General features: G+C 41.4%; 6 protein-coding genes across 14 annotated transcripts; 3 read left to right on the top strand and 3 right to left on the bottom strand.

Annotated features, from left to right (window-relative positions):
* Nucleotides 1–2,226: 2,226 nt before the first annotated feature.
* On the bottom strand, nucleotides 2,227–7,335 carry LOC135168240 (fatty acyl-CoA reductase wat-like). 7 transcript variants are annotated; one of them, XM_064132232.1, is made up of 9 exons: nucleotides 7,197–7,335; nucleotides 5,520–5,700; nucleotides 4,524–4,617; nucleotides 4,200–4,442; nucleotides 3,945–4,090; nucleotides 3,300–3,602; nucleotides 2,865–3,179; nucleotides 2,479–2,736; nucleotides 2,227–2,411 (listed from the first exon to the last, which is right to left on the bottom strand). In XM_064132232.1, the coding sequence occupies exons 2-9, from the start codon at nucleotides 5,684–5,686 to the stop codon at nucleotides 2,306–2,308; spliced, it is 1,632 nt and encodes a 543-aa protein (XP_063988302.1). In that variant the 5' UTR covers nucleotides 5,687–5,700; nucleotides 7,197–7,335; the 3' UTR covers nucleotides 2,227–2,305. The 7 variants fall into 7 exon arrangements, with proteins under 7 accessions (XP_063988302.1, XP_063988297.1, XP_063988296.1 ...); XM_064132227.1 differs by lacking the exon at nucleotides 7,197–7,335 and adding an exon at nucleotides 5,912–6,027; XM_064132226.1 differs by lacking the exon at nucleotides 7,197–7,335 and adding an exon at nucleotides 5,878–6,020.
* LOC135168233 (WASH complex subunit 2) lies at nucleotides 6,783–16,318 on the bottom strand. Of its 3 annotated transcripts, XM_064132218.1 has the most exons (8): nucleotides 16,246–16,318; nucleotides 16,107–16,160; nucleotides 15,830–15,961; nucleotides 14,732–15,508; nucleotides 13,731–14,563; nucleotides 8,852–10,014; nucleotides 8,660–8,769; nucleotides 6,783–8,446 (listed from the first exon to the last, which is right to left on the bottom strand). In XM_064132218.1, the coding sequence occupies exons 2-8, from the start codon at nucleotides 16,107–16,109 to the stop codon at nucleotides 7,220–7,222; spliced, it is 4,245 nt and encodes a 1,414-aa protein (XP_063988288.1). In that variant the 5' UTR covers nucleotides 16,110–16,160; nucleotides 16,246–16,318; the 3' UTR covers nucleotides 6,783–7,219. The 3 variants fall into 3 exon arrangements, with proteins under 3 accessions (XP_063988288.1, XP_063988286.1, XP_063988289.1); XM_064132216.1 differs by having other exon boundaries at nucleotides 16,107–16,248; XM_064132219.1 differs by lacking the exons at nucleotides 14,732–15,508; nucleotides 16,246–16,318 and having other exon boundaries at nucleotides 16,107–16,245.
* Nucleotides 10,014–10,849, top strand: LOC135168253 (uncharacterized). The gene is made up of 3 exons (XM_064132256.1): nucleotides 10,014–10,269; nucleotides 10,510–10,609; nucleotides 10,668–10,849. The coding sequence occupies exons 1-3, from the start codon at nucleotides 10,152–10,154 to the stop codon at nucleotides 10,771–10,773; spliced, it is 324 nt and encodes a 107-aa protein (XP_063988326.1). The 5' UTR covers nucleotides 10,014–10,151; the 3' UTR covers nucleotides 10,774–10,849.
* Nucleotides 16,319–16,366: 48 nt separating the features above from the next.
* On the top strand, nucleotides 16,367–17,431 carry LOC135168254 (protein anon-73B1). Its single transcript, XM_064132257.1, has 2 exons — nucleotides 16,367–16,751; nucleotides 17,108–17,431. The coding sequence occupies exons 1-2, from the start codon at nucleotides 16,587–16,589 to the stop codon at nucleotides 17,207–17,209; spliced, it is 267 nt and encodes an 88-aa protein (XP_063988327.1). The 5' UTR covers nucleotides 16,367–16,586; the 3' UTR covers nucleotides 17,210–17,431.
* A 123-nt stretch (nucleotides 17,432–17,554) lies between these two features.
* LOC135168236 (integrator complex subunit 5) lies at nucleotides 17,555–21,409 on the top strand. Its single transcript, XM_064132222.1, has 3 exons — nucleotides 17,555–17,957; nucleotides 18,036–18,177; nucleotides 18,324–21,409. Exons 1-3 carry the CDS (start codon nucleotides 17,736–17,738, stop codon nucleotides 20,765–20,767), a joined length of 2,808 nt encoding a protein of 935 aa, XP_063988292.1. The 5' UTR covers nucleotides 17,555–17,735; the 3' UTR covers nucleotides 20,768–21,409.
* Nucleotides 21,410–21,607: 198 nt separating this feature from the next.
* On the bottom strand, nucleotides 21,608–24,113 carry Sec61alpha (Sec61 alpha subunit). The gene is made up of 7 exons (XM_064132234.1): nucleotides 23,909–24,113; nucleotides 23,708–23,775; nucleotides 23,479–23,544; nucleotides 23,185–23,395; nucleotides 22,535–22,959; nucleotides 22,054–22,443; nucleotides 21,608–21,925 (listed from the first exon to the last, which is right to left on the bottom strand). The coding sequence occupies exons 1-7, from the start codon at nucleotides 23,913–23,915 to the stop codon at nucleotides 21,662–21,664; spliced, it is 1,431 nt and encodes a 476-aa protein (XP_063988304.1). The 5' UTR covers nucleotides 23,916–24,113; the 3' UTR covers nucleotides 21,608–21,661.
* Between the last annotated feature and the right edge of the window lie 189 nt (nucleotides 24,114–24,302).

Below are 24,302 nucleotides of genomic sequence, written 5' to 3'. Positions count from 1 at the left end.
GAATTATTCCTCTATCGAAGTGATGAAACATTCAATTTTGCAAACCATCAGTCTGTAATATTAAAATAATATTTTTTCTACAGAACTCAACTAGTTGGAAGAATTTCCTGAAGAGATGACATGTGTTATTTTATTTTTCAATTATTTTCGTGAAATTTAATAAACAAATTTGATTATTGAGAATGTGAGCTGGCCTTATCTACCCATCATAATCCCATCAATTTTAATAAACACACTCTGGTCATCTGATAAGGGGGAAGTGATTTAATCCAAGTGATTCAATAATAATTTTCAATTCCCCGGGGAAATTCAGGTAATTGATAGTTTCCCTGGACAAAACGTGAGAAACTCATGGGGATTCGTCTAGTACGAAGGATGCCGTCCTGTAATAAACCTTATCGATGATGATTTTACATGCTGAGGGGACCACTAACGGTCCACCACGATAATCGCTCTCACCCACTGGGAGTAGAACAATGCGCTGAATTTGTCTTGATTTTTTACTACGAATTAAACAATTGCGTTATGTAGTTAAACAATTTGGGGGAATTCTGTTGTTCTGAAGATCGTAAATCTATGGAAATCTGGATGTACATGGTGCTTCGAATTTTCAGATGCTCACGGGTGCTATTTGAATTCGAAATTTATAATACTCCAGGGAACGTGAGAAAGTGAATGTGGGGACATAATGTTCTGGACAGTGTACTATGATAAATTTTATCGATGATTTTACATGCGAAGATGACCGGTAACGGTCTATCGATTTATCGCTCTCACACATATGAGTGAGAGCGAGTTGAACGATACGCTAAATGTGGCTTGAATTTTGTTGTAATATTTTGTTATCCAGCGAATATTTAAGTCGTTTGGTTGTCAATTTTTTAAATTAATTATTTAAGAAGTAAAGGATTTTATCAGATGAAGCAAAAATTTTGCTATTAAATTTTGCTATTCCCTGAAATGTTTAAGTTTTATTCAACATTATTAAAAAATCATTCTGAATAATTAAAAATCTTCGCCTCCGCTGAAGAATCAACCGAAATAGCACAGAATAAAAATGCTGAGACTGTGATTGCAATAGGAAATTCATTTAATGATCCACCTAAAGGTGAAAGAAGGGATTAAGAAAGTTTTGTTATGAAACCCGTTGAATACCTCGCGGATGCGTGGGTGTCGCCGGGATTCGTCGCTTCCAAGGAATTGGAACGTCTTCTTCACAACATTTTCAACCGACACCATCTGTTGTTCATGACGAAGGTCTCTCGATACTTATAAAATCCTGATGATTCAAAATGATACATAATTGTTGCGCTAATTGAAAAAAAATATTCGAGAAACCGTTTTATCATGGCGAATACCGTTAGGTGAAAACTGAAAAAAACTAATCACCACGTCATTCTGCATGAACCAGGACGCAACTAGTTATCGAAATTAATTGATCTTCACGTTCATGGTACAAATGTCGTGCACTAATTTTATAATCCCCTGGGATTATAGATCAAATGAGCATAAACTTTTAAGATACTTTAAATCAAGGATTATGGGACGTCGAGGGTTTCATTACGAATATTTCTCGGTGAAAATTCTTCTCGGGTCGTATAGAATGTTGACGATGTTGTGGCAAATTGGCAAGGACTTACTATCTGTATATCATCGGGAATATTTTATCGTGATAAATATGCACTCCCTGTTGGCGGAATATTCCGTTTGAAATCGCGAGAAACTGCAGGACATTGAAATTATTGAGAGGAATAATGGGAAAATAATTTGACTGATTTGTTAATAATATAAACAAATTCTGTAGTTCGATTTATCGACGATTTTTCTGGTGAAAAATCCGTCAGTTTGGAAAGTATTTTTTTTCTATTCTAAATTTTCCAGAGAAAAAAATTCAAATTAAATTAATTAAAATTTGAGGAACATTGTATTTATTTATAACAACTCTAGACTCTTCAGTTCGGTTGAAATTGTTAATGGAAGAGCCATCTATCGTTTATAGAAGTGAACCACGTTCCTTCTGCAGTCTGACCCTCGGTTGCTGCGGCTCCAGAATTATTTACACATTAAAAAAAAATCCAGTTAAATAAAACCCAATGGAATATATTTTTAAATATTAAATTCCAATGCTCGGTAAAAATTTACATAAATCGACGCGTTCTCCGCGTCTCGTTCTTAAAAACGAAAGTTAAATGAAAAAACTTCGCAACTCAATAATTATTCACATAATAACTTAATCACACATTTTTTTTATTCATCTGAAATCCATTAACGTCTTATAAATTAGATTGCTTCACTCATATGATTCCTAAAAGGACAATAATAATGAGAGGAAGAAGTAAATAACGCGATATGCCAGCCATGCCCCAAACAAATACACGAGTGACACCAGGGTGTAGTGGGCCCACTTCAAACTGCAAAAAATATAATTCGTAAAATAATGAATAAATCAATAACTCACCGGATTTTATTTACACTCACTATCGGTATCTTCTCCTGCCCTCCTCGAGAGTGTCCAGAGGATCTTTTACTACGAATACTCGGAGTCCCCGAATGTGATAATAGTAGTAATCCCTCCAGATTAAATCACTCACGTTGAAGTAGAACAATTTTCGATCATTAACTGATAGCTTATCCCATAATTTCATGACATTGTCATTGCGGAAATTCCACTGTTGCGTTGAAAAGTACGAAATAACTCCACTGAATTTATGAATTTTTTTGTATGCGTTCCACAATCTACAGAATAAAATTATCAACATTTGTTTATTATTACTCCAAAAGTCCTTTAAATTTTTATTTCTCAATCGACTGAATTTTCTTGGGAAAAACTCATTCTTTCTCTAAATAAACAATTGGGTAATTACACTGGCTCACGTCCAGTCAACCGGGCTACGGTATCACAGATGATAGCTGGGAGTAGATGAGTGAATACCACGAAGAAATAATGAACCCAAATATTCGGATGGAGGTTGAAAAAATAATACCAGAAGACCATTTTACTCGGCACTTCCATACCGTAGATCTCGTTGTACTTCATGAATTCACCCCACGTTATTGAATTTTGACACGATGACACACTGTTATATATCAGTGGATCCTCATCCGAACTGAGCTCCAGTTTTTTTGAACTCAAAACTGGAGGCGGAAGGGGCTTCAGAGGACCGTGAAATTTTCCAGCGCTAAAACGTACAGATTCTCAATTATAAATAATGCAGCAACATTTTTCACCGAATTACCGGACCTACAGAAAAAGTAATCATGCAAAACGTCATCCTCAGGGAATAATAATGGTTTTTTACTTCTCCTTGCCAATGTGCCACGCAGCCGCTAGGATATTGTTGATAACATAATCAGCGGGGATGATATCGGCGACATTTTTTGCATCGCAGTGGAGTGTATGAAGCAGTCCAATTCCAGCACCGAGAACTACACCCGTGGGACCATACAGGTTATTAATCCATCCGGGAATTGGTTCTTTCGCTGTTGCTATCATAATCGAAGGGCGTACAATACATAATGGAAGATCTCTGCCATATTTTCGAACTGTATCCTCGGCAACTGTTTTTGTGAATGCATATGTATTCGGCCATTTTCCCAATAAACTGACAATTGAAATATAAAAAGTGTAAATATTATTCCAGAAAATATTTTTACCATTCAGTCCATAAATAATCCTTAAAGCTCTCATGGAAAATCACTAAAACTAACTCCAACTATTTTTCTCCGAATGATAAATAAAAAAGAAACTAGTACTAAAAAAGAAATTAGTTCTCAACAGTTGGATTTTAACGAAAAATTCGAAGAATTATTTTTTATTTAATTTTTAATCTCATCAAATTCTGATAATTCATTTTAATGTGCGCAAATATCAGTAATTTTCCGTGAAAACTCGTAAATATAATTTTCTCTCAGTCGCATTCTCTTTTTAAAACGTCTCCTCTTACGTAGGTGTGATACCCTCCAGTGTATCATCATCGAGAATATCCAGTAACGTCAATAACTCATCAGAACCAATCGGTGGATCGTAGAAAATCTCATCGATGAACTTCGTAATGCATTGCGAGAATGCCGTGCCAATATGTACAATAGCCTATTTGAAAACCAATCAGTATCTTAAACGCTTCGAAATGACTTTACGAATTGTGAAAAAAAATTATCACCCGTTACTCGCCTCCAACGTACGCAATTATTAGACTTACCTTGAGGTTCGGCATCTCCCTCGCGAAGAGGAGAATTTCCTTAGTTCCTCGCACATTGATGTTGACAGCGAGCCGTAATTTCTCGTCAAATCGCACAGTGGCTGCTCCGTGAAACACCACGTGAGAATTTTTCAATAATTCACGGTTCTCTGGGGATAACTCCAGCCCGTTGTCGAGCTGACCCTCGATCATGACGACTTTACTCGCGAAATTCGGCTGCTCTTCTTTCAGTCTAGTGTAGAGCTGGAGAAAATTAAATAATACATGAAGGTTTTTTATCCTTCGATGATTTATAATTGTAATTAATTCGTATTAATGACTCACTGGGTCCTCGAAATGCTCCTTGAACCGCTCCTCCGAAGATTTGCCCTTCTTCGCTCGCATAATTAGGTACAATTTTCCAACACTTGTGCATGTCCTGATAACGAATTTGTAATCGAGAGTTTAACATTTTTTACAAATTCAAGTTCTTCGGAAATTTACGGTCACTTTTCCTTTGAACGAGTTGTTCAGTTGATCGAAAATAAACGAGAAAAAGTCAGGACGAAAAAATATTCCTAGAAACTTTATATTTCTTCGAAACACCAACGGAAATTTCCCAATTTCGAGTTCTCAGTCCTTTCAAAAAACAAAATTTCATAGCGAGTGACTAAATTCTTTCCAGACTTAAAAAAAATCAGGGAAATCAGGGAATTTCCCTGTAAATTTTACCTGAAACTCTAATTTCTCTGAATTAAAAATCTGTCAATCCCTTGCTAGTAAAAAAATCTCATGTTGTCCAGGTGAAATTTCCCCGGACTTCTGCCTAAATTTCTACACTTTTTTCCCAGGAAAAATTTACGTTCAAGCGAATAAAATTTAAAACCCGGAATTGTTTCCCTAACCACCACTTAGCACCTTTTTCCCGTGGTAGCCCCAGAATTTTTCCTTCAATTTCCCCCGTGTTCTCTCCGCCGAGTCGACTCTACCGTTCCTCTCCCGCAAACTTCTCCATTTTTCCATAGTTTCCAGGCCTCCCCGATCTCCTAGACCGTCCAACCCAAGCGGTATCCACAGAGTCAACATCCCGAGGACATTTCAGGCCAAATATGTAAATTCCCCGCCGTATAATTAGCAGTTTGATTTCCGGAGTCGAGCGGTTGAGGGTACCAAAGTGAAATAAATCCATAAGCATGAAGGAAGAGCCGTATCTCTTATGCATGCACATATTCTTAGAATTTACTTTGGTCAAGTTCCTCAAAAAAATTAAACAGCCGATTTTCCTCCCCCCAAAGGAATAAAAAATTGCCGCCTACGCGTGAGAAAATTCCAAAATCTTACCGCAGTAATTTTTCAATAAGAAGTTTTCCAAGAAAGCCAGAGCCCCCGGTAATAAGAACATTGCATCCCGCGTAAAAATCGGCAATATCACTGTGCTCATCGGTCATCATCACCGCTGGCCCATTCACCTCTTTCTCCATGATTCCCTGTTCTTTTCCCGTCGGCATTATCCCAAATATTTCTATCGAAAAATAACAAAAATCAGATGACGATGACAATCTGTATGACAATAATGATTTAATTTTAGAGGAAGAAAAGCTCGATTCCTTAAAAAAAATTATGTTCACTGAACGAAAGAACCTTTCAACGAGGTAGGGGGCTTATCAAAATGCTGGCCAATTACTGTACGTTAACTCACGGTAATTACTGTGATAAGAAAAGTAAAAACCAACTTAACAGCCAGCACTGCCGGCGGGCCGAAGTGAATTCGACGACGAACAAACGTAGACTGCGAATTCCTTCGACTTGACCGCACGGTGGCAGGGATACGTTGGTATTACCTCAAATTGTACTAGAAGACGGAGACAATGAAATAGTTGAAGGTCAAATGTTGTCAATCGGAAATTACCATTTGATGATTCTAATGTATTCGTTAACTCGCATCGAATAAATACGTAATTAATTCACAAATAAATACAATCATTTACAGATGTTGAGTGTTAAACCCGGGATAGCACGTCCCATGAACTAATTCAGACAGACGAGACTTTGGCCCTGGGTGGAAAGGAAAGGGTAGGGTGGGCTCAAGAATGTCCCAGTGAAATGTAAATTTTTCTCATTAAATTTAAATAAAATGAGACAAACTAACTGCCCAGTCGGTCTACCTCGGTTGAGGTCACATAGTTTGAGCTTCATTTACTCCAGAAAAAGAAGAAGAAAAATAAACAATTAATGCATTCAAACTTGTGATATATTACAAGGGTCAAATCCGTTCTCACCCCTGCGATGACTATAAGATTTGCCTTATGGACTTGCGGCGCAAGTCGATGCGGTAGGAAATCAGTCTAATGAGAACATATGAAATAATACGTAATGGTGAACGTGTTTGCAAAAATTAAAAAAAAGCAACATATTGTGATATCGAGTATCACAATGCATTGACGTTGAGTAAAAAAAAAATTGCAATTCCGTATGAATTCATTTTTTTTTCAGACTTGTCATAGAGTTGGGTCTTTGTTTATCCCTTTTGGTACGCTGTGAACTCCTAGGGTCAAGTGGATAATGTTTTTTTATCAGTCTAGTCCACCAATGATGACACGCTAATGACGTACTTCTTCTCTTTATTAAACGATAATTCATCAAATGATTAGCACTGGGTGCATTTGACATTAACCATATTCTCGTTGATTTATTTACAGGCTTGTTCATTAGTACGGTGAGGATAACTGAGGAATCAACTGGTAGTGAACTGTCCCAGTCGACGATATGTACAATAGAAATTAGTTTCACTCCTCAAAATATATATTTTCAATAATCTAATTAAAGCCTATCAACAGTATTAATGTTTGAATAAATAATCTGTCATGATTGGTGACTGTTAGTCGGGGTGGAACGTCCAATCGATACGTTTGCCATTCAAGAAGACGTTCTGATAAAAATTAACCACCGATACCGCTCCCCAGGTTCCATTGGAGAGCCAAAATATCTGTTGTGATAGAAAAATATTCACATATTTACTCTCTACGATGCAGCCTCACGTCTTATTCATCTCGAAACATGCTCAGTGGATCCTCAACAATTTTCTCCGCTGTCTTCTTCAAATCTCGTGTCACCGATTTCTTAACGACACCACCACCTTCCTGCGGGTTTTCCCCACCTCTCTTACTGAAGATATCACTGCTGTCTGAGTAATTTGACCCAGTGAATGTCTTCGTCGAGAATATATCATCGTCCCCGTTGGAAGTATCACCGAAGATGTCCTCCAGTTTTGTTTTCTGGATTCTACTCGTCGACGGGAACAGCATTTCCTCTTTGTTCGCATCCGAAGGCTTCTCACTGGCGTCGAAAAACAGCTCCTCGTCGTCCTCGTCGTCCTCTTCCCCCGGAGTGCTCCCCTTGGGAGAGAGTCCTCCCAAATTGTTGACTTCACTCGCCTCAGTTTTACTATCACTTTTTTTCGTGGAAGTCGAACCAAACAAATCGTCAACTGCGTTCTCATCGTCGCTGTTCACATCCTCGAAGATACTGCCCTTCGTCTCCTTGACGAGCTTCTTCGGCGCCGGCTTCGTGAAAGGACCCGAGAACAAATCGCCACTGCTGTCGTCGTCTGCGAAAAGATCAATAGGTTTTTTCCATTCTGAATCGGTTTTCTTTGACACTTGGGTGAAGAGACTGTCGTCAGGATCCGCCGTCAACTCGTCTTTCGACTTATCTGGGGACGGGGTTTTGGTGACGAATGCGAACAGTTGACTCGGGTCCTTCAGGGGATCGTGATGAGAGTCCCTCAGGGGATCAGACGGCTCCTCGGACTTCTCGTTCGTCTGCTCCTCGTCGTCTTTGTTTAGCTCCTGGCGCAGACGTTCTGGATCATCCAGACGAGAGACTGGTGAGAGAATCGGCGCACGAGAGAATAGGGTGTCCTTTTGGGGATCCTCCGGTAAATCTGGGGGCACGTCGAACAGGTCCTCCTCGTCTGTGGACGGAGACAATAACGTGTTCTTGGTTATGCTCAGGGAGCTCTCCTTGCCAAGGCTCAATTCTGATTTATCGTCCGGGAGCAGGGTCGCCGGTGGCTTGAGCACGTTCACATCCGGTTGAGAAGACAGTCTGTCCAGCGGAGCCTCCTCGGGGTTGGTTGGGCTTTCCGGGTCTGGGAGAGGACCGTCTGCGGAGTCTGGGCTGTCGAAGTCTATGCCACTGTGACGAAGAGCTGACTGACGGGCTTGTCTACTCTGGGGACGACGTTTCGCTGGAATTCTTGCTCGACTCTGGAACAGAAAGCAATTTTAGTTTGCTTTTATGACCTGATGGGCTCCTGCAGGTGGATTTTTTCATTCGATAGGGGGCGACAGACGCGAAAAACATTTTCTTGGAAGAAAAATTGTTTCTCATCGAATTTGATTGGGAATTTTAGAACTTTTGAAAAAATTATTTGGTCAATGTTAAATTCATTTGGAACTGCAATTATTTTAATTGTTTACCTTCGAAGCAATCGACAACGTCTCCACCTGCGCTGGAACATCGAAGCTCACCGCACTTTCCGTATCAAGAACCGACGGAGATAGCGAACTCTCTTTCGACGCAAAATCCTCTGCAATAAATAAAAAAAACACATCACCTGGCCAAACACCATTCACTCGTAAATCTCAAGAAAATTAAAATAATCCATTTACTTGGCGCTGACGGAGACGTCGGTGTTTTCGGTACACTAAAACCCCCTCCATCCTCACTGTCTTTATCCGGCGTAGCCTGGCCAGAGTCTTGTCTCTCCTCACCTCTCCTCATAACCGGAGGCGTATCCGTGGGCGAGAGTATCTTCAGATCCCCCATTTTTCCCATCAAATTTGCAATTTTTCCCGACACAGCACGCCTCGGTGCTTGGCCAGAATCTTCACCAGGTACTGGCAGCCGAATTCTCAAGCTCTTAGGCGGTTCTATTTTCGTCCCTTCTCCAGTAATTTTTTGTTTTGATCCAACTGGACCATCTGTTGTCGTCGCCCCCTCCCCCACAACAGGTGGACTTTTTGTGTCACTCTTCTGTCCAAATAGACTGTCATCCTCCTCTTCATCAGCATCACCAAAAAGATTTCGAGACTCCACATGACCAGATTTACCCTCTTCCTTTCCTCCAACGTCCCCCGATTTCACAACATCAGAGTCCTTCTTCACATCTTCCTTGGAAGCTGTCAAGGACTTGTCCTCATTGGTGTCCACCATTCTCCCAGCTCTGCTCACACCGAAGAGATCCTCGTCGTCCTCGTCGTCGAACAAATGGCTCCTCTTGGTGAAAATTTTTCTGGTAACATTCGCCCCTTCACTGGCTACCTCCAATGGCTGATCGATTTTCGACTTTTGGCATGTGCCAGATTCAGCGAAAATGTCAATGTCCGGAACACTTGGGTTCAAAAATACGTCCACATCAGCGTCAAAGAGGCTACCACCTCTAGCACTCACATTGATCTTCGGCTTTTCAACGTACTGAGATGCAGCTTGTTCAGCGCTCTTCTGCGAACGCGATCCGGAACTTGTGTTCGAAAATAGATCGTCACCCGAATCCGAATCGTCAAACAGTGAGTTTACTTTGGACTTGGACTTGGAATTGGCTTTTGGCAGTGGTGGCGGACCAAATACATCATCATTATCGAATATGTCGTCGTGGCGGGTTGTTTGATTGCGAGTTTGGTGATGCGCTTGATTGTGAATCATGTGACTGTCAGCTATCGAATTTTCGGTGGCATCTGACTGATGGGAGGATGGGTGGAATAGGCTGTCACTGGGTACACGCTCACGATATATTTCTTCGGATAATAAACGAGTTGATTCCATCTGCGGCTCCCTGGAACAGCAAATTCAACTGTCATTTGGTGGAGGGAACATGGAGGTGGTACTGAGGTGGAATTTTTCGTGGTGTGTATTCTGTAAATATGTGCTTCGGAATGACGTGACCTGGACGGGAGGCTGTTATAAGGATTGATGATCGAGGCAGGTGAACATTCGACGGTGAGGAGGACGTTCAGGAGTGTGGAGATGAAGGCCTTTGGTATTTTCTGGGGAATTCTCTTGGGGAGTCTCTGGGTCATGGAGATCAATGGTATGTCATGTGCCCTCATCTTCGAGGAATAGTTTAAAGGTCGAGGGCTCCCTCATCACTGGCCTTCGAGTTTTTATCTGATTGTAAATTGTTGATTGTTAACACAAGCACATTGATGAAGTTAGCCACGTAAGTCGTTGGCTAACTTCCTGGGTTCGATCCGGGAAATTCAAGTAGCGCTTTTCGTCTCGTTTAATTTTATTTTGAAAAAGATTTTTCATTTTATTTAATTTTCAATAGCCGAGTGCAATTACGAGGGACGTAAATTGAAAGTTGGCGTCCACAACATCACCTGTGGCACACTCACTTGCCACGAGGATGGCACTATGTCGGCTGTAGGGTGAGTTTGATTAATCAAGTTTCTCATTAACTGATTGTGACAAATACTGTGATTTTAGGTGCGGAGACGAAGCCTGTGCTCCGGGAAAACAAATTGGGTATAAACCGCAAGATGACAGCAAAGTTTTTCCCGAATGTTGTGCGAGGCCTATTTGTGCAGAGTAGGCACAGATCGCATGTGCAATTAGACTATTTTTAGTATTCAATTTGTAAACATCAATAAATCGTGATGGAAGAGATATTTCGGTGATTTCGGGTTTTTTCTTCAACCACCGCCGCAATTTCATTGTCTTAATTTTTGACGTGATTTCGTTAAAGAAAAAGAAAAATATTTTTTATCCAGTGAATGAGTTTATTTATTGCTCTGTTTGGTGACTAATCAGATGAGCAATATATCGATAATTTTCCGCGATTACCAGATGGTTATCACTGTATTGAGGATTTTAATTTATGAAAAGAGGCGTGTCACTCCCAAAAAAAATTATATTCAATATAATTAAATTATATTGAGGAGATCGTAAATTTTCCAATCATCTCTGGAATAAAATAATTAAATTTTTCAATGTCAAAGAGACTAGGTCTCGTCACCCAAGGATTTCTACTGGTGCTGCGTATCGCCGAATGCATCACTAAACTGAGTCTTATGTCAACGCAGAGGGGGAGTTATTATAAATGCAATCTCCCTGATAAATTTGATTAGTTGTTCCCGAATTGTTGAATAAAATTGTCACTATGAATTTCGGGATATCTCTGGGACTAATCGTCGCAATTTTATTAATCGCCCATATCAATGGTGAGCTCCTCATTGACACGAAAATCGGAGAATGAATTTTTCATATTTTATTGTTAATAGCGGACTGCGTATATGACGGGAAAATTTTGAAAACCGGCGAAAAAATTCCCGTTATTTGCGGCCTTATTACCTGTCATGCAAATGGAAAAGTGTCGGGTGTTGGGTGAGTTTGGAATTTAAAAAACGACGTTTCATTCAACTTTCGGTAAGAATTACAATTCAACAAAGTATTGATAATTAATGGCAAAATAATTTCAGATGCGGAATGCAGCTCTGTGCCCCAGGAAAGGAAGTCGGAGTAATTTATGGAGAGAAGACACTGGTTTATCCACATTGTTGTGATCTAAAGTTTTGCGCCAATTAAATCCCTTCAACGCATCGATCCTCATAAATAAATGTTTATAAAAAATAATTTACAAGACTGTTATTGTTACTGTGAATCGAAATATTATTCCCAGCAGAAAAAACATTCATCATAAACCGGACAAAGCCGAAGATCATGTTTTTATCAGTCGAAAATACTGTAATTTCTTTGTTTCCGTTGTCTTATCAACTGGAATTTATATTCATAAAGGAAAGATTATTAAAAATATTAAGATTACACCAAAATCCTGCATTTACTTCATGCATATACCTATCCCTAATTAATTCCGGTCACTATTGATTTTTTTTTCCTGAATATTCATAGAATTTCTTCATTAACATTAAAAATTTAATAGAAAAATCAATAGGAAATGCAGCTGTCAATTTATTTATCCCAAGACTGTTCGCATCCATTAAAAATTCATAAGAATTTGTTCCCTTGAATTAAAACCAATGTCACTCTCCTAAACATCACAAATCAACTGTCCCTGAAATTTCAATTGGTGTCCAACAGTTGGATTTTCCAATTATCACCATTCAATGTCAATTTCCCTACCACCCAGAAGCAGAGTCTCGAATTATTTCTAGACACATAATCTGCCAGAATAAATAAATAATGCGTCAACCCTCGTGAAGCAATATTGTCAATCACATTATGAACATTCAGTAAAAAAAATCCAGATAACGAGGTACACGAGGAAAACAATGCATTATTCAAACACAGACTGATATGAGGTAAACAAGCGAGTGAATACATACGAGAATTCATTATAAATCCCGGGGACTTTAAAATAAATTCGTAGTTGATGAAGTCACTCTAGGGTAAATAGCATGACACCCAGACACTCAATTTTTTTGCAATTGTTTATCCTCACAATTTTGTGGGCACGAGCTGGTGAGCACTGGTGAACACTGAAAATCTCAATACGATGTCTAATTTTATTGATTAAAAAATTTTCGTCTCTTCATTGATCAGAAGCCGTACAATGCACTTATGAATCGCGTCGACTCCCTCCAGGAACTCATACTGTCAACTGTGTCAGAGTAACGTGCAACGCAGATGGAACTGTGACTTCAGATATGTGAGTCACACATTCTGTCTTGGAATATTAAATTAAGTGCTGTGTGTGCATAATTTTTTCCACTGTTTGTAGTAATAATATAACAAGTGCTTGGGTGTCTAAATATTATTTTTAAAAATATTACACGATATAATATTACACGTAGCAAATATTATTTGAGAAAGTATTACGTCAACTCATTAACCGACAAAATATTATTATCGAAAATATCCTCAGAGGATTCAAAGAGATTGTTAAAATGCAAATCAAATGTTTTTTAACCCGACAGGTGTCCAGTGTACGCGGTAAGATGTGCCCCAGGATATCACTCAGTTTGGCGGGAGCAAGACAATAGCAAACCTTTTCCTGAATGCTGTCGGATTCCCTCATGCGTTCCAGATTGACGGAATTTTCAATTGTAAAATATTTGTATTGACATCAGACGATTAAAGAGTGTAACCCGGTGAATCATGAAGTTATGAACTGTTCATTAAATACTCGATAAGGGGAATGACAACGTTCGTCTCCACGGGAGTGCACAGTATCCACTGAAATAATGCCCCCGATGAGTCATATTTATTCGCGATCTAGCGATAATCCCCTCATCAGAGATAAAAGAACCTGATTCTTCGGGTCAGCTAGACCGGGGAATTCTTATCAATGTCAACACCCATGACAGGCATGACAGTCTACCGTGCGAGTGCATTCAAATAAGAAAGTCAAACATGAAACTGTTTTCAACGGAAAATGAAATAAAAGAACGTGTCAATTTCTTTTAACCTGAACATAATGAATGGGGAATCCCCGAATGTCACTTCTTGTCAGGTCAATGAATAAATGAACAATGAAACAACAATAACATGCGTTAATCACTGGCCTTCGAAATAAATAAAAAATTGACTCACTCAAAACGTAAACTCATCCCAGACGTGCTGTTGACACTAGTCGCTGGAACAGATATTCCACTGCTGTCAGTGGTGATTTCATTGCCCTCTCCACGATGTAAATTCCCAGCGACCATACTTTCACTCGTATTCACTGCTGATGCAGTCGATTGATTCCCATTCACATTGACCGATTCTCCAGTATCCTTTTCCGTCTCGACACTCTCATTCTCCGATGAGTCGGAAAAATCACTCCTAGTGCGATTGAAAAGTCTGCTACCAAGTGCCGAGGAAAGGAGGTCAGCTTGATTAACAAGAATACCAGGTGGTTTTTTCACTGCACTTCGAATTGCCTCTGGTGATTTATTTTTAATATTCTCGATTGGACTGAAGAGGCTGCTGTCATCCTCGTCATCCTCGAAGAGATTTGGAATATTGTTGTTTGATTCTGGTGTACTAGTCATCACGTTGTCATCCTGACCCTTGACTTTGTTCACATGACTCTGGAAGCCTTCAGTCACGTCAGATTTGCTGATGAATTTGGAATTCCTGGGGGCGAAGATGTCGTCAGAATCGTCGGATTCGTTGTCCCCGAAGAGATCGTCGATCGCTGATTTGGGTTTTGTGTCAATAGAGTTGATCGGGGGAGGGACATCAAGACTTGGGGGTATCATGGTGGGCTTGGGAGCTGGCTTCTCCTTCCAGAGGCCCTTGGATGCCTCGTCAAACAGTCCCCCGTGATCATTCAAGAGACTGTCTGATTTCGTTGTGAAGACACTGTCGGTTTCGTTGTCAGAACCGAAGAGATCGTCCTTCGAACGATTTATGGAGCTTTGATCTGGATCTCGCACTTCCTGCAATGATAACAAGAAATACTTTTCTATTTTACGTGTCACAATGTCTCAGGGAAGACTCCTGCCTGACAAATAACAAAAATAATCCTCTGGTTCTGTTAACAATTTTGTTGACTTGTCTTTTGTCTGGATAAAGCAAATATTCCCAAAAAAAAAAATATCACGAACCTCTTGAGGGGGTTTCTGAGCAGGAAGGACGTTCCCCAGACGCTTAGCCAGCTCCTCAGCAAAGCTTGGAGCCTTCCTACAAGTGTTCGAAGCCCCAATCGTTGGAGTTTCAATTTCAGACGTCGAGTTCAACGTGTCTTGACTCCTAGTGTAAATCTTATCAGTTCTTGAATTCGTGTTATTACTCTTTTCATTGTACTCGCTTGAGGAAGTACTGCTGGTGCTCCTGGAGGACCTCGATCTAGTGATTCGGGTGGAGGGGAAGGCCCTGGGAGGTGCCGGCAACTCCTCGGAAGACTCAGAATTCTCGTCCTCCTCTTCCGCTATTTCTGATTCACTACTGCTCGACTCCAGCCCGATCTTCACCGAAGATCTCCATTTTTCCGAGCCTATGATGTAGGGCAGGGGGCGGCTCTGGTAGGGATCTTGAGGCTTCAGGATGACGTTTGGAGTCATCATCTCGGTCTCGTCTTCACTTTCACTCGATGCCTCCATCTCCACTCGTTCGTACTTGGAGTCCATTACCTCGAGGCTCTGTTTTATGCTCTCGCTTACAACGGATATCATGTCGATGTCTGGGGCATTGGACGGCCCGAGGGGATTCTCCAGAGGTTTTTCAGGAGTTTCATCCTCGTATACACGACTCTCGATGAACTGAGTGTTGGCCAATGCGAGGGAAACGTTCGTGACGTTGTCGATCATTATCGAGCTATCTTTTAGGTCTTCTACGAGGGAGTCCAGGGAGGACTGGGTTCTTTGGACTTTTACCGTTAAATCCTGGGGGAGTAATGTGGGATTAAATGCATGGAGCAACTGGATTGCTCAAGATTGCTGTTGGAAAACAGCTGGAGAAGTTCTAGAGACCTCACGAAATTAGAATTAAAGGAAAATTTATCGGTTCTGGACATCTGGAGAAAGATTGACACCTGTAATAGCAGGGAAACTCCAGGAGTGTCACAAATAGTGAGGAAGGAAACCTACTCTTCTCTCGATAGTTTCTAAATATTAGAAAAGCTCGCAAATGTAGGTCAATTATCGTAATTACTGAAAATCTGTTTGAGTCTGAAATCGAATAGCAAAACCTGCAAAAAAATGTACCTCCGAAAATTTCTGAAGATGCCGGAAGAGTCCCACATCACAGGCAAGACTCCACTGATCCCTGTGGTCCCTCATCTCCTGAGTCGTCCAAGGACGATCCCAGTGTCCCCCATCTGAAGAGGTCGGCAAATCCTTCGAGAAAAAACGTCAAATTGAGGTTATGTTATGCAGATCTCAATTCAAAATCGTGAGGACATTCACCAGCAATAATTGAACTCTAACAATCATCATTGTCGTTGAGTAATAACAGGAAAAGACATAAACAATCGACACGTACCATTATACAGGATGAATAATCATCAATGCTCCGGTGCAGACAGAGGATGAAGCACTGAAATAATCACGCATGACACATAGTTAATCCCTGGCGAAGGTGAAGTGACAAAATAATTTGATAACACCGTGTAAACACCCACTTTTGACTCTCGATCTCCCCCCGGAGTTTATCGTTCTCCAACACAAACACGATCTTGTTAGTTTCGAGAGTTGGTAGCTGTTGGTGGCGAACTTCACGCCGTTGAAAACCCTTTCGACTTTTACTGGTTTGATTATTGATTTTCCGGTCAGTAAAACGCACAAGAACCAACTAAATTCTGCACTTGATGCATTTATTGTGAATGTAGAATCAAATGTGTGAGAATTATTGTGGATAGACGAAATGTATCGTGTGGGTGGACAGTAATTTCGTCTGTGAGCACATGATATTGGGCCGGTTGTTTAATGTCGTAGATGACAGATAAACGTCAAGCATTCAGGAATGGAAAACGAACATGTTAAGAGACTTTTACTGCCCGACGAGGAGACCCTTTTAGAACAAATCGTAAGGTATGGCCTTTATGTCGGTGCAGTCTTCCAAGTTATCTGTATTTTAACAGTGGCTATTTATCATAATTGGCCTGGCGATGGCTTCTCCTCACTCAAGGTAATTCCATCAATTTTAATTACAATGTCTCATTACTCAAAGGTTCTTCCATTATTTTGGAATATCATGGAAAATATTCCATTCGATCCTCCAATATTTTTATACGATTATTCGGTCCAACTTTAATTTTAACACAGCTAATTATCTGTGGAATTTATTTATTTATTAATGAAAGAGTCGTGCAGTTGTCTTTATTACAAGTTGACATCCTATTTCATAAATAATTAATCAAGAATAACCCATTCGAGTTCTGGTCCTGTGATACGAATTTTTCCTGAATTTTCGTGGACTCGACCGAAAGAAAAAAAATGGCTTCGACTGCATGACATTGTTTGGTTCTTCGTATATTTTCGCAGGACGATGGAACGAGCGATGTTGACTGCTCCGAGAACAGTCCACAGGTCACCCCGAGGAAGCCCCATCGTAGCCGCAGACAGGAGAAGAAGAAGAGACGTTGAAATATATCATCCCCACATAAATTAAGGGGAATTATTGAGATAATTAATGTACTTTATCGTCGAATTATTTCATTGCTTCACTTCAACATTTTTGTATTCATATGAATAATCATGAGAGCTGGGGGATCTATCGACTTTATCAACGAATCAATTTTTATGTATTGTATTGACTGATTTTATTGACAATAGACGTTAGAGCGTAAAAGATGTGATGAAAATCAATCAATTTGGTATTTATTTTCTCAACATCCCCTTTCATTGATTTGCACAATTTATTTTCAACATCAAAAGATGTTGATAGACAATTGATTTTGAATATCCTCAACGTTAACGTTGTCAGCACTGGCGTGTGAACCTGTCCCTCGTGAATCTCCAAATCACAACAATTCCGGGTAATCGTAACGTGTAACCTCAACACCGGCTTTCGCCCTCATTTTTATTACTGCCCCACTAAAAAATGTTTGGAATTCGTACGTGGAAGAGTCAACTAGTACACTGAGGTCAGTAATTACTCGATTTCGTGAGAATGCCACCACCGGAGGACCTCCTCACCCCTGAACAAATTCTCGTTGAGGTTAGGAAATTCATACCCGAGTCAGTGAAGAAATGTCAACACACCAATGTATACAAAGTGACAAAAGGGGCCCTGACACTCCTCAGGACTCTACCTGGGGCAAGGGAGGCGGTTCTGGAGTACCTCAGGAAGGTCTTCTTCCTTGCTGTCAATCGGCAGAACCGTCACATGGAGGTAAATTAATGACACGATTTAACATACCTTAATGTCACTCTCAATTTCACGAATGTCGAAATATTTCTTAAATTTCAGATGTACCCACCGCAAACCCTTGGAGACGAGCCCACCATGAACGTCACAATTCCCGAAATTCATGGAGTTCTCAGCGAAATTGTGGAGGAAAATCCACAGGCCTGGGCTCCACTTGTTGCTACGTGGTCTCTTGATCTTCTAGGTAGGTTCTGTATTTCGTATTTATTTTCTCTTCCTCTAGTTTTTTAAACGCAATTTGGATGTCTCACGACATATGGCTTCCAATTTCATCAACTCCTCCATATTCTCATCCCCATGTTAACCCTTGAAATCCCCATTTATTTCCAGGAAAGCTCTCCTGGAACTACTCAAAAAGAAACTCGTCCCCCAGCCTCACAATCAACGACGACCTGAAGCACTGGTTGTCCTTCCGTAGCACAAGAATTCTCATTGACTTATCAGCGCGCTGTATCCGGTGTCTCTCACCCGCCGAAGCAGACTCCTGCATGAACGTCCTGACCGAGTCGATCTCCAGCTACTATCCCTTCTTCAACTGGGTGGTAGCGCACGTGGGCACCTGTTTCCCAGACCTCATCATCAACAAGGTTCTCCTCTGGGGGCTGAAAGACTTCTCCGAAACTGGTTCCCAGCAAAATTCCCCTCGCACCCTCTTGAACTCAGTCGTCGGGATTCTGGGGCACCTGGCGGGCAGCAATTTCTACGACATTCGCGAGGCCCTCCTGAACCTCTTCAAGTGGAGCCTCGACGAGAGCATGAACGACGACGATCAGACCCGCAAGCAGAAGATAGCAACAGTCCCATTTCTCCTGAAGCTGGCGTCGATGTCCCAAATTCTCCTGAAGACCATCACAACAGTTGTTCTTCAGACACTGTTTCCTGTTCGTCCGGACGTGATTCCGCGTCTAGCGGTGTTCGCCCCAGACTGGTGCAGCTACTTCGATAATCAGCCAAAGACCCTCCTGGAGGTGACAGTGCATTCGATCCTGGCGTGTGAGCAGGGCGCCTGGCAGATAATCTCAATTCTCTTGGACACGAGTTTAAGCACAAGCAACGTTGGATACCACGGGGTAAACGCAGCTATGGCAGTAAAAAACGTCTGTCGAGAGATTCTTGAGATGATCCTCCAGGAGATTGACCTCCAAATGAAGCTGAAGGGGCCCCACAACACTGGGATAGCTCTGCTGTCCTCGATAAAACAGGACTTGTGCCTCGTCGAGGCGCTCCTCCTAGATCCCCACCCTCTGCGAGTCCAGACAGCCGTGAGACTGGTTTCTCTTCTGGGCGCCCAAAGCCCCAACGTCGTGATATCGTCAGGATCAGGCGTCCTCAAGACCGCTCAGACTAACTTCCACCTGGCAGCGCTGGTACGACTGATGTCTGAGAACGTCACAGTATTTCCAACGATAAAACCAGAGCCTGAGAATCCTCTCTCAGGTCATGGGTACTTCACACAAATACTGGAACAAGCCCTTAGGGATATTCAGTACTCACCAGGGTGGAGGGAGCACGAGGCCAGGCAGTTGTTCCAGAACATCGGGGTGTTATTAAAATGGGAGAAGTCGAATAGAGCAGCGATTTTGAAATCCAGGATTATTTCCAGAGGAATTCACTCGAATTTGAGCCAGATCGCTTCGTTATTGATGAAGACCAATGATCTCGTGTTGACCCACGACATCGTGGAGACACTGGATATCCTCACGATGAACGACAGTGACAAGTACACGCACAGCATTAATCTGGTGCTGAGACTCACGAGAGCTGTGGTGAGGTATTTTTTTATCTGCATCCAGGAGGAGAATGACATAAAAAAATACAGAGGAATCAGAATGGTCAATCGTTTGCTGACACTCATGACGGGGACTTCACCCTGTGCCAGAGTTCTGGCAATCAGAGAGTTGATTGAGAACGGAATTTACGGGGATCCAGCCCAGTTATTCGGGGCGAAGGTAAAATCCTCGAATGATTCCAAGGATTATCTTCTGATGGAGCACAATCACAAGCATGGGACCTCGGTGATGTTGGCTCAGAGGCATTCGTCGGTTTTTCACGCTGGGGTGATTGGAGATGGCCCGAGGAGAGCACCACCAGAGAATCCATTCGATAAAGACACGGTATCGATGAACAGTATCCTGTTGCTTGATGCCATAAAAGCGTGCTGCACCAATGAGGAGGTGAGTCCTCATCCAAATCTGGATGCCATGACGTCTGTCAGTCTTCTTCTGGTGGAGTTAGTCTCTCCTGATGTCATGTACAATGGCCTTCCCTGGCCCGACGAGGAATTCACGAAGGTCACGGTGGAGAGGGATCTACAGATTCGCCGGACATTCCAGGACGTTCCACTGCTGTGGACACTCCTGGAATTGACAGCTAGGCATCGACCTGCTCTCGCTTACTCGTCGGTATTGCTCAGGGGAATAGCTGCCACTGTCATGGCTAATTGGAATATCAACGAGGGAACTAGGCTAGTAGATGTGATGACACTTGGACAACTTCTTCCACCACCACTCAATTGTCTCAGGGACGTTCTGGCTATTTTAACCCCGAGTCAGATTAATACCATCATGAAGGAGTGCGTTTGGGCTTACATGCATGAGAATGTACCCTCTCCAGCGTTGTTTACACTCACCGAGGGAGCGAGTATCGCGTGGAGAGATACTGACATGTCAGCTCCTGGTGCACGATTCACAGAGACTCTCAGACTAATTCTTCTTCCAAATATCGCCAAAACTGGCTCGCTTTACAATACATTGTTCTACAATGACCATAAGTGACAGGGAAGTCTAGGATATTTTTAGTTGTAAATATTTAACGACCAATTGTACATCTGTGAGATTGAATAAAAAATTTCTATCTTTTCCTTCTGGTATTTGACGAATAGAAAATGAACACACACAAGGATTTCTTTTCAATTTTTATAAAATCAACTGTCGTGTAAGGATAGATGAATACAAAGAGAGAAAATAAGATATTAAAATTAATTTAATTCTTATCAATGAGGATAATGAATTATAATGATACAGGAATGGTACCTAGATGAGTTTCTGATTCTGTGGCTCAACTGAATCTCCAAAGGGGCACCCTTCTCTATTAATTTTCCCGAATGCACAGAGCACTCTTCACTATTATTCAACGAGTATGGTTTTTGTAATCAGAATCAATCCTTAAACTCCATTTTCTCCCTGTGCATTCGTTTATTATCTCGATATCCAGCTTCAAGTAGAAAAAAATTTGCCATCTCAGGCATTTCTGTTATATTCTATGTACAAGGGAGTTTATATAATAATTATTCTGTGTGAGTGATGATGGAAGACACTCAACTGCCAGGGAATTGGCATTGCTCAGGGCTCCAACAACGCAGAACGGGAAATTAAATTAAAGAGAAATGCAAAAATGCTCACCGACGGGGGGGGGGGGGGACAAAATTCAGGAGAAAGAAAAAATTACATCTGTCGTAAGTCAATAATCGAACGGTGACATTTTTCCTTTTCTCGTACGAGAATAAAAACAGTCATCGATTGCACACAGTGCTGAGCGTTATTCCTATTCCATTCACACGATGATCTCTTGTTCTCGTAATAATAAATTACAATTTATGCAGTTCTTTTGTTGTAAAAAAAAAAATGAACATTCACTTTTCAAATGTCTAGTGGGGAACTGGTGGAAACTTAGAATAGTAGTGTGCTCACGCCACCCATTTCACTCTGTTCCTTCACAAATATTTCGAAGTACTGGTAGATGATTGTTACAGCGAGGAGAATACCAGTGCCAGAGCCAATAGCACCGAGGAAATCAGCGAGTACTGACAGGGCACCGATGCAGAGACCACCGAATGCTGCTGCTGTGGGGATGTAACGGTTCAACTCGTGAATCATTGAGTTGTCTCGGTGTCCTCTCATCACCATCTGTTGTTCTTTGAGTTGTTTGGCAACCTGAGAAGGAAAAATTAATACATTAATCAAGGAAAAAAAATCAAGAGCAATTTTTCACGAAAATGAACAATAAACAGAAATAAAAAATTCCCTAACTCCAATCTGTTTAACAATTTTTTTATACTTACATCCTTAGCAGAACTTCCAGACACTTCGATCCACGTCTTGGAGAAGAATGCACAAGAGCCCAACATGAAGAGAATGTAGAGTACAGCATGAACTGGATCCTGGACAATGTGTCCGACTGATTCTGGTGGGGATAGGTAGTAGCACAGCCCTCCAACTGGATAGGATCTGGCTGGACCACCACCACCAACATCAGACCACACTCCAAGCAGATTGACAATCAGGTTTCCATGAAATTTCACAGCCAACATCTGAGAAATTACGTAGAGATTCGAGACAAGGGCTGATTGGAGGATAATGGGGATGTTGCTGGTGTAGAAGAGCTTAATTGGATAGCTGCTGTACTGGCCACGGTACCTCGTGGACTTGATAGGAAGGTCCACTCTGAAGCCCTAGAAATTCCCAATTTTTCATTAGTTATTGGACTAAACGTTAGACAACTCAGATTCTTAATTTTTAAAAAATATTAAAAATTGTTTTTACCTGGAAGTATATGACTATAGCAAAGACGAGGATTGTGGCGAGGAGATTCATCAAATTAGGAAGATTCTGACGGTAGAAAGCTTCTCTCAGGGCTCTGACTTTGTCCTGTCTTGTAGCTAGGAGATGGAACAGTGCTATCACAGCTCCTTCGAACTCTGTACCACGGCCAGTGTTGACAGTTGCTGGTGAGAATGCCTTCCAGACGATTGTCTCGCAGATATTCGTGGCAATGAACAGGGAAATACCACTGCCAAGACCGTAACCCTTCTGCAAGAGCTCGTCGAGGAGGAGGACAATAAGACCAGCGACGAACAGCTGAATGATGATCAGAAGACACACACCAGCACCTATTTCAGCTGGATCTCCGTACATTCCTGTCATCACGTAGACAATTGCCTGGCCCACAGTAATCACCATACCGAATACTGTCGAATCAAACAATTTGTATTTAATTGAAAAATAAAATTAATGACGTAAAATGATGAATTTAATTAAAACCCTTGAGATTTCAATAATTAAAACTTTTTAAAATGAATTCCAGTTTAAAAAGCATGACCTCACTTTCTATCCACTAATTGAAGTTTGACGAGATTCCTGTCAACATTTTCCTGTGAAAACCCTCAATAAATAATAATTATAAAAACCCTCACATTTCTGTGCTCCATTGAACAGCGCCCGATCTTTCGGGGTGTCACCAACTTCGATAATCTTGGCTCCAGCCAACAGCTGCATAATCAGCCCCGATGTGACAATCGGCGAGATACCCAGCTCCATAAGTGTTCCCCTATTGGAAGCCAAAATAACACGAATCCAGTAGAAAGGATCAGCACTGTCCGATGACATGATCCCAAAAAGTGGAATCTAAAAATCAAAAGATTGTTGTCAAACATCTGGACATCTGACGCGATTCAAACGACACACAAAACCGTCACGTTGGCACTGACCTGGCAGCACACGAGGAAGATAAATAGTGTTATCGCCGTCCATAGTACCTTCTCCCGGAATTGAATCTGCGAATAAAACATTTCGTGAAAACATATCCTCAGTTTTTCTCACAGATCAGATGAGAATAATTCAATAAATGGAGATGCTCTCCAGGAGCTAAAGCATAACGGGAGATTGAGGCCTAACGCGGTGGGTCCGAAGGGAAAATTCCAAAAATAAATCACTCACCTTTCTCTGTGGCTTGGCAATTTCAGGGAGAATGCTGCAGAATGGTTTTATCACCTCAAGAAATTTGACTGAAAAATTGAGTGAATCGAGGGTATTAGAATTCAATTCAATATGTTGTTAATGGAGGGGAAGAATCACCAGAATGTTTGAGGGCTTCTTGACAGACAATCAGATAGTTGAGATTTTTTATGAATTACTTACTTCCCATGGTGACGCTGTTATTAATTTCCTTTTGGTAAATTCGGTGTCCCGATGGCACAGCGATTTATTCACTATTAAAGAGTATGGAAAGAATGTCGATATTCTTTTGGGTAATTAGTCGTGGCAACGCCACTGTGCCGAAGACACCGGAGTAGTGAATGAGTCGTGTGGAATAAACGCCTGGTATGAAACACACGAAACTAACGAATCGTGGCTCAGCTCGACGACACGTATCAATACGATGGGATCACGTGACATGATGATGTTGGCCGACCAACGAGCCGGCATCATGAGGAGATTTCGCGTGAGAGTTCGCGGGGGAGACGCTAGAGGACGCGGGATAAGCCCGGGAAGATTTGAAGGCTGTTGGATGGCTGCGGTTGACGATGTTGGC

The sequence above is a fragment of the Diachasmimorpha longicaudata genome, chromosome 12 (genome assembly GCF_034640455.1).
Source record: "Diachasmimorpha longicaudata isolate KC_UGA_2023 chromosome 12, iyDiaLong2, whole genome shotgun sequence".
Taxonomy (NCBI): Eukaryota; Metazoa; Arthropoda; class Insecta; order Hymenoptera; family Braconidae; genus Diachasmimorpha; species Diachasmimorpha longicaudata.
This window is presented reverse-complemented; position numbering and strand designations above follow the sequence as displayed.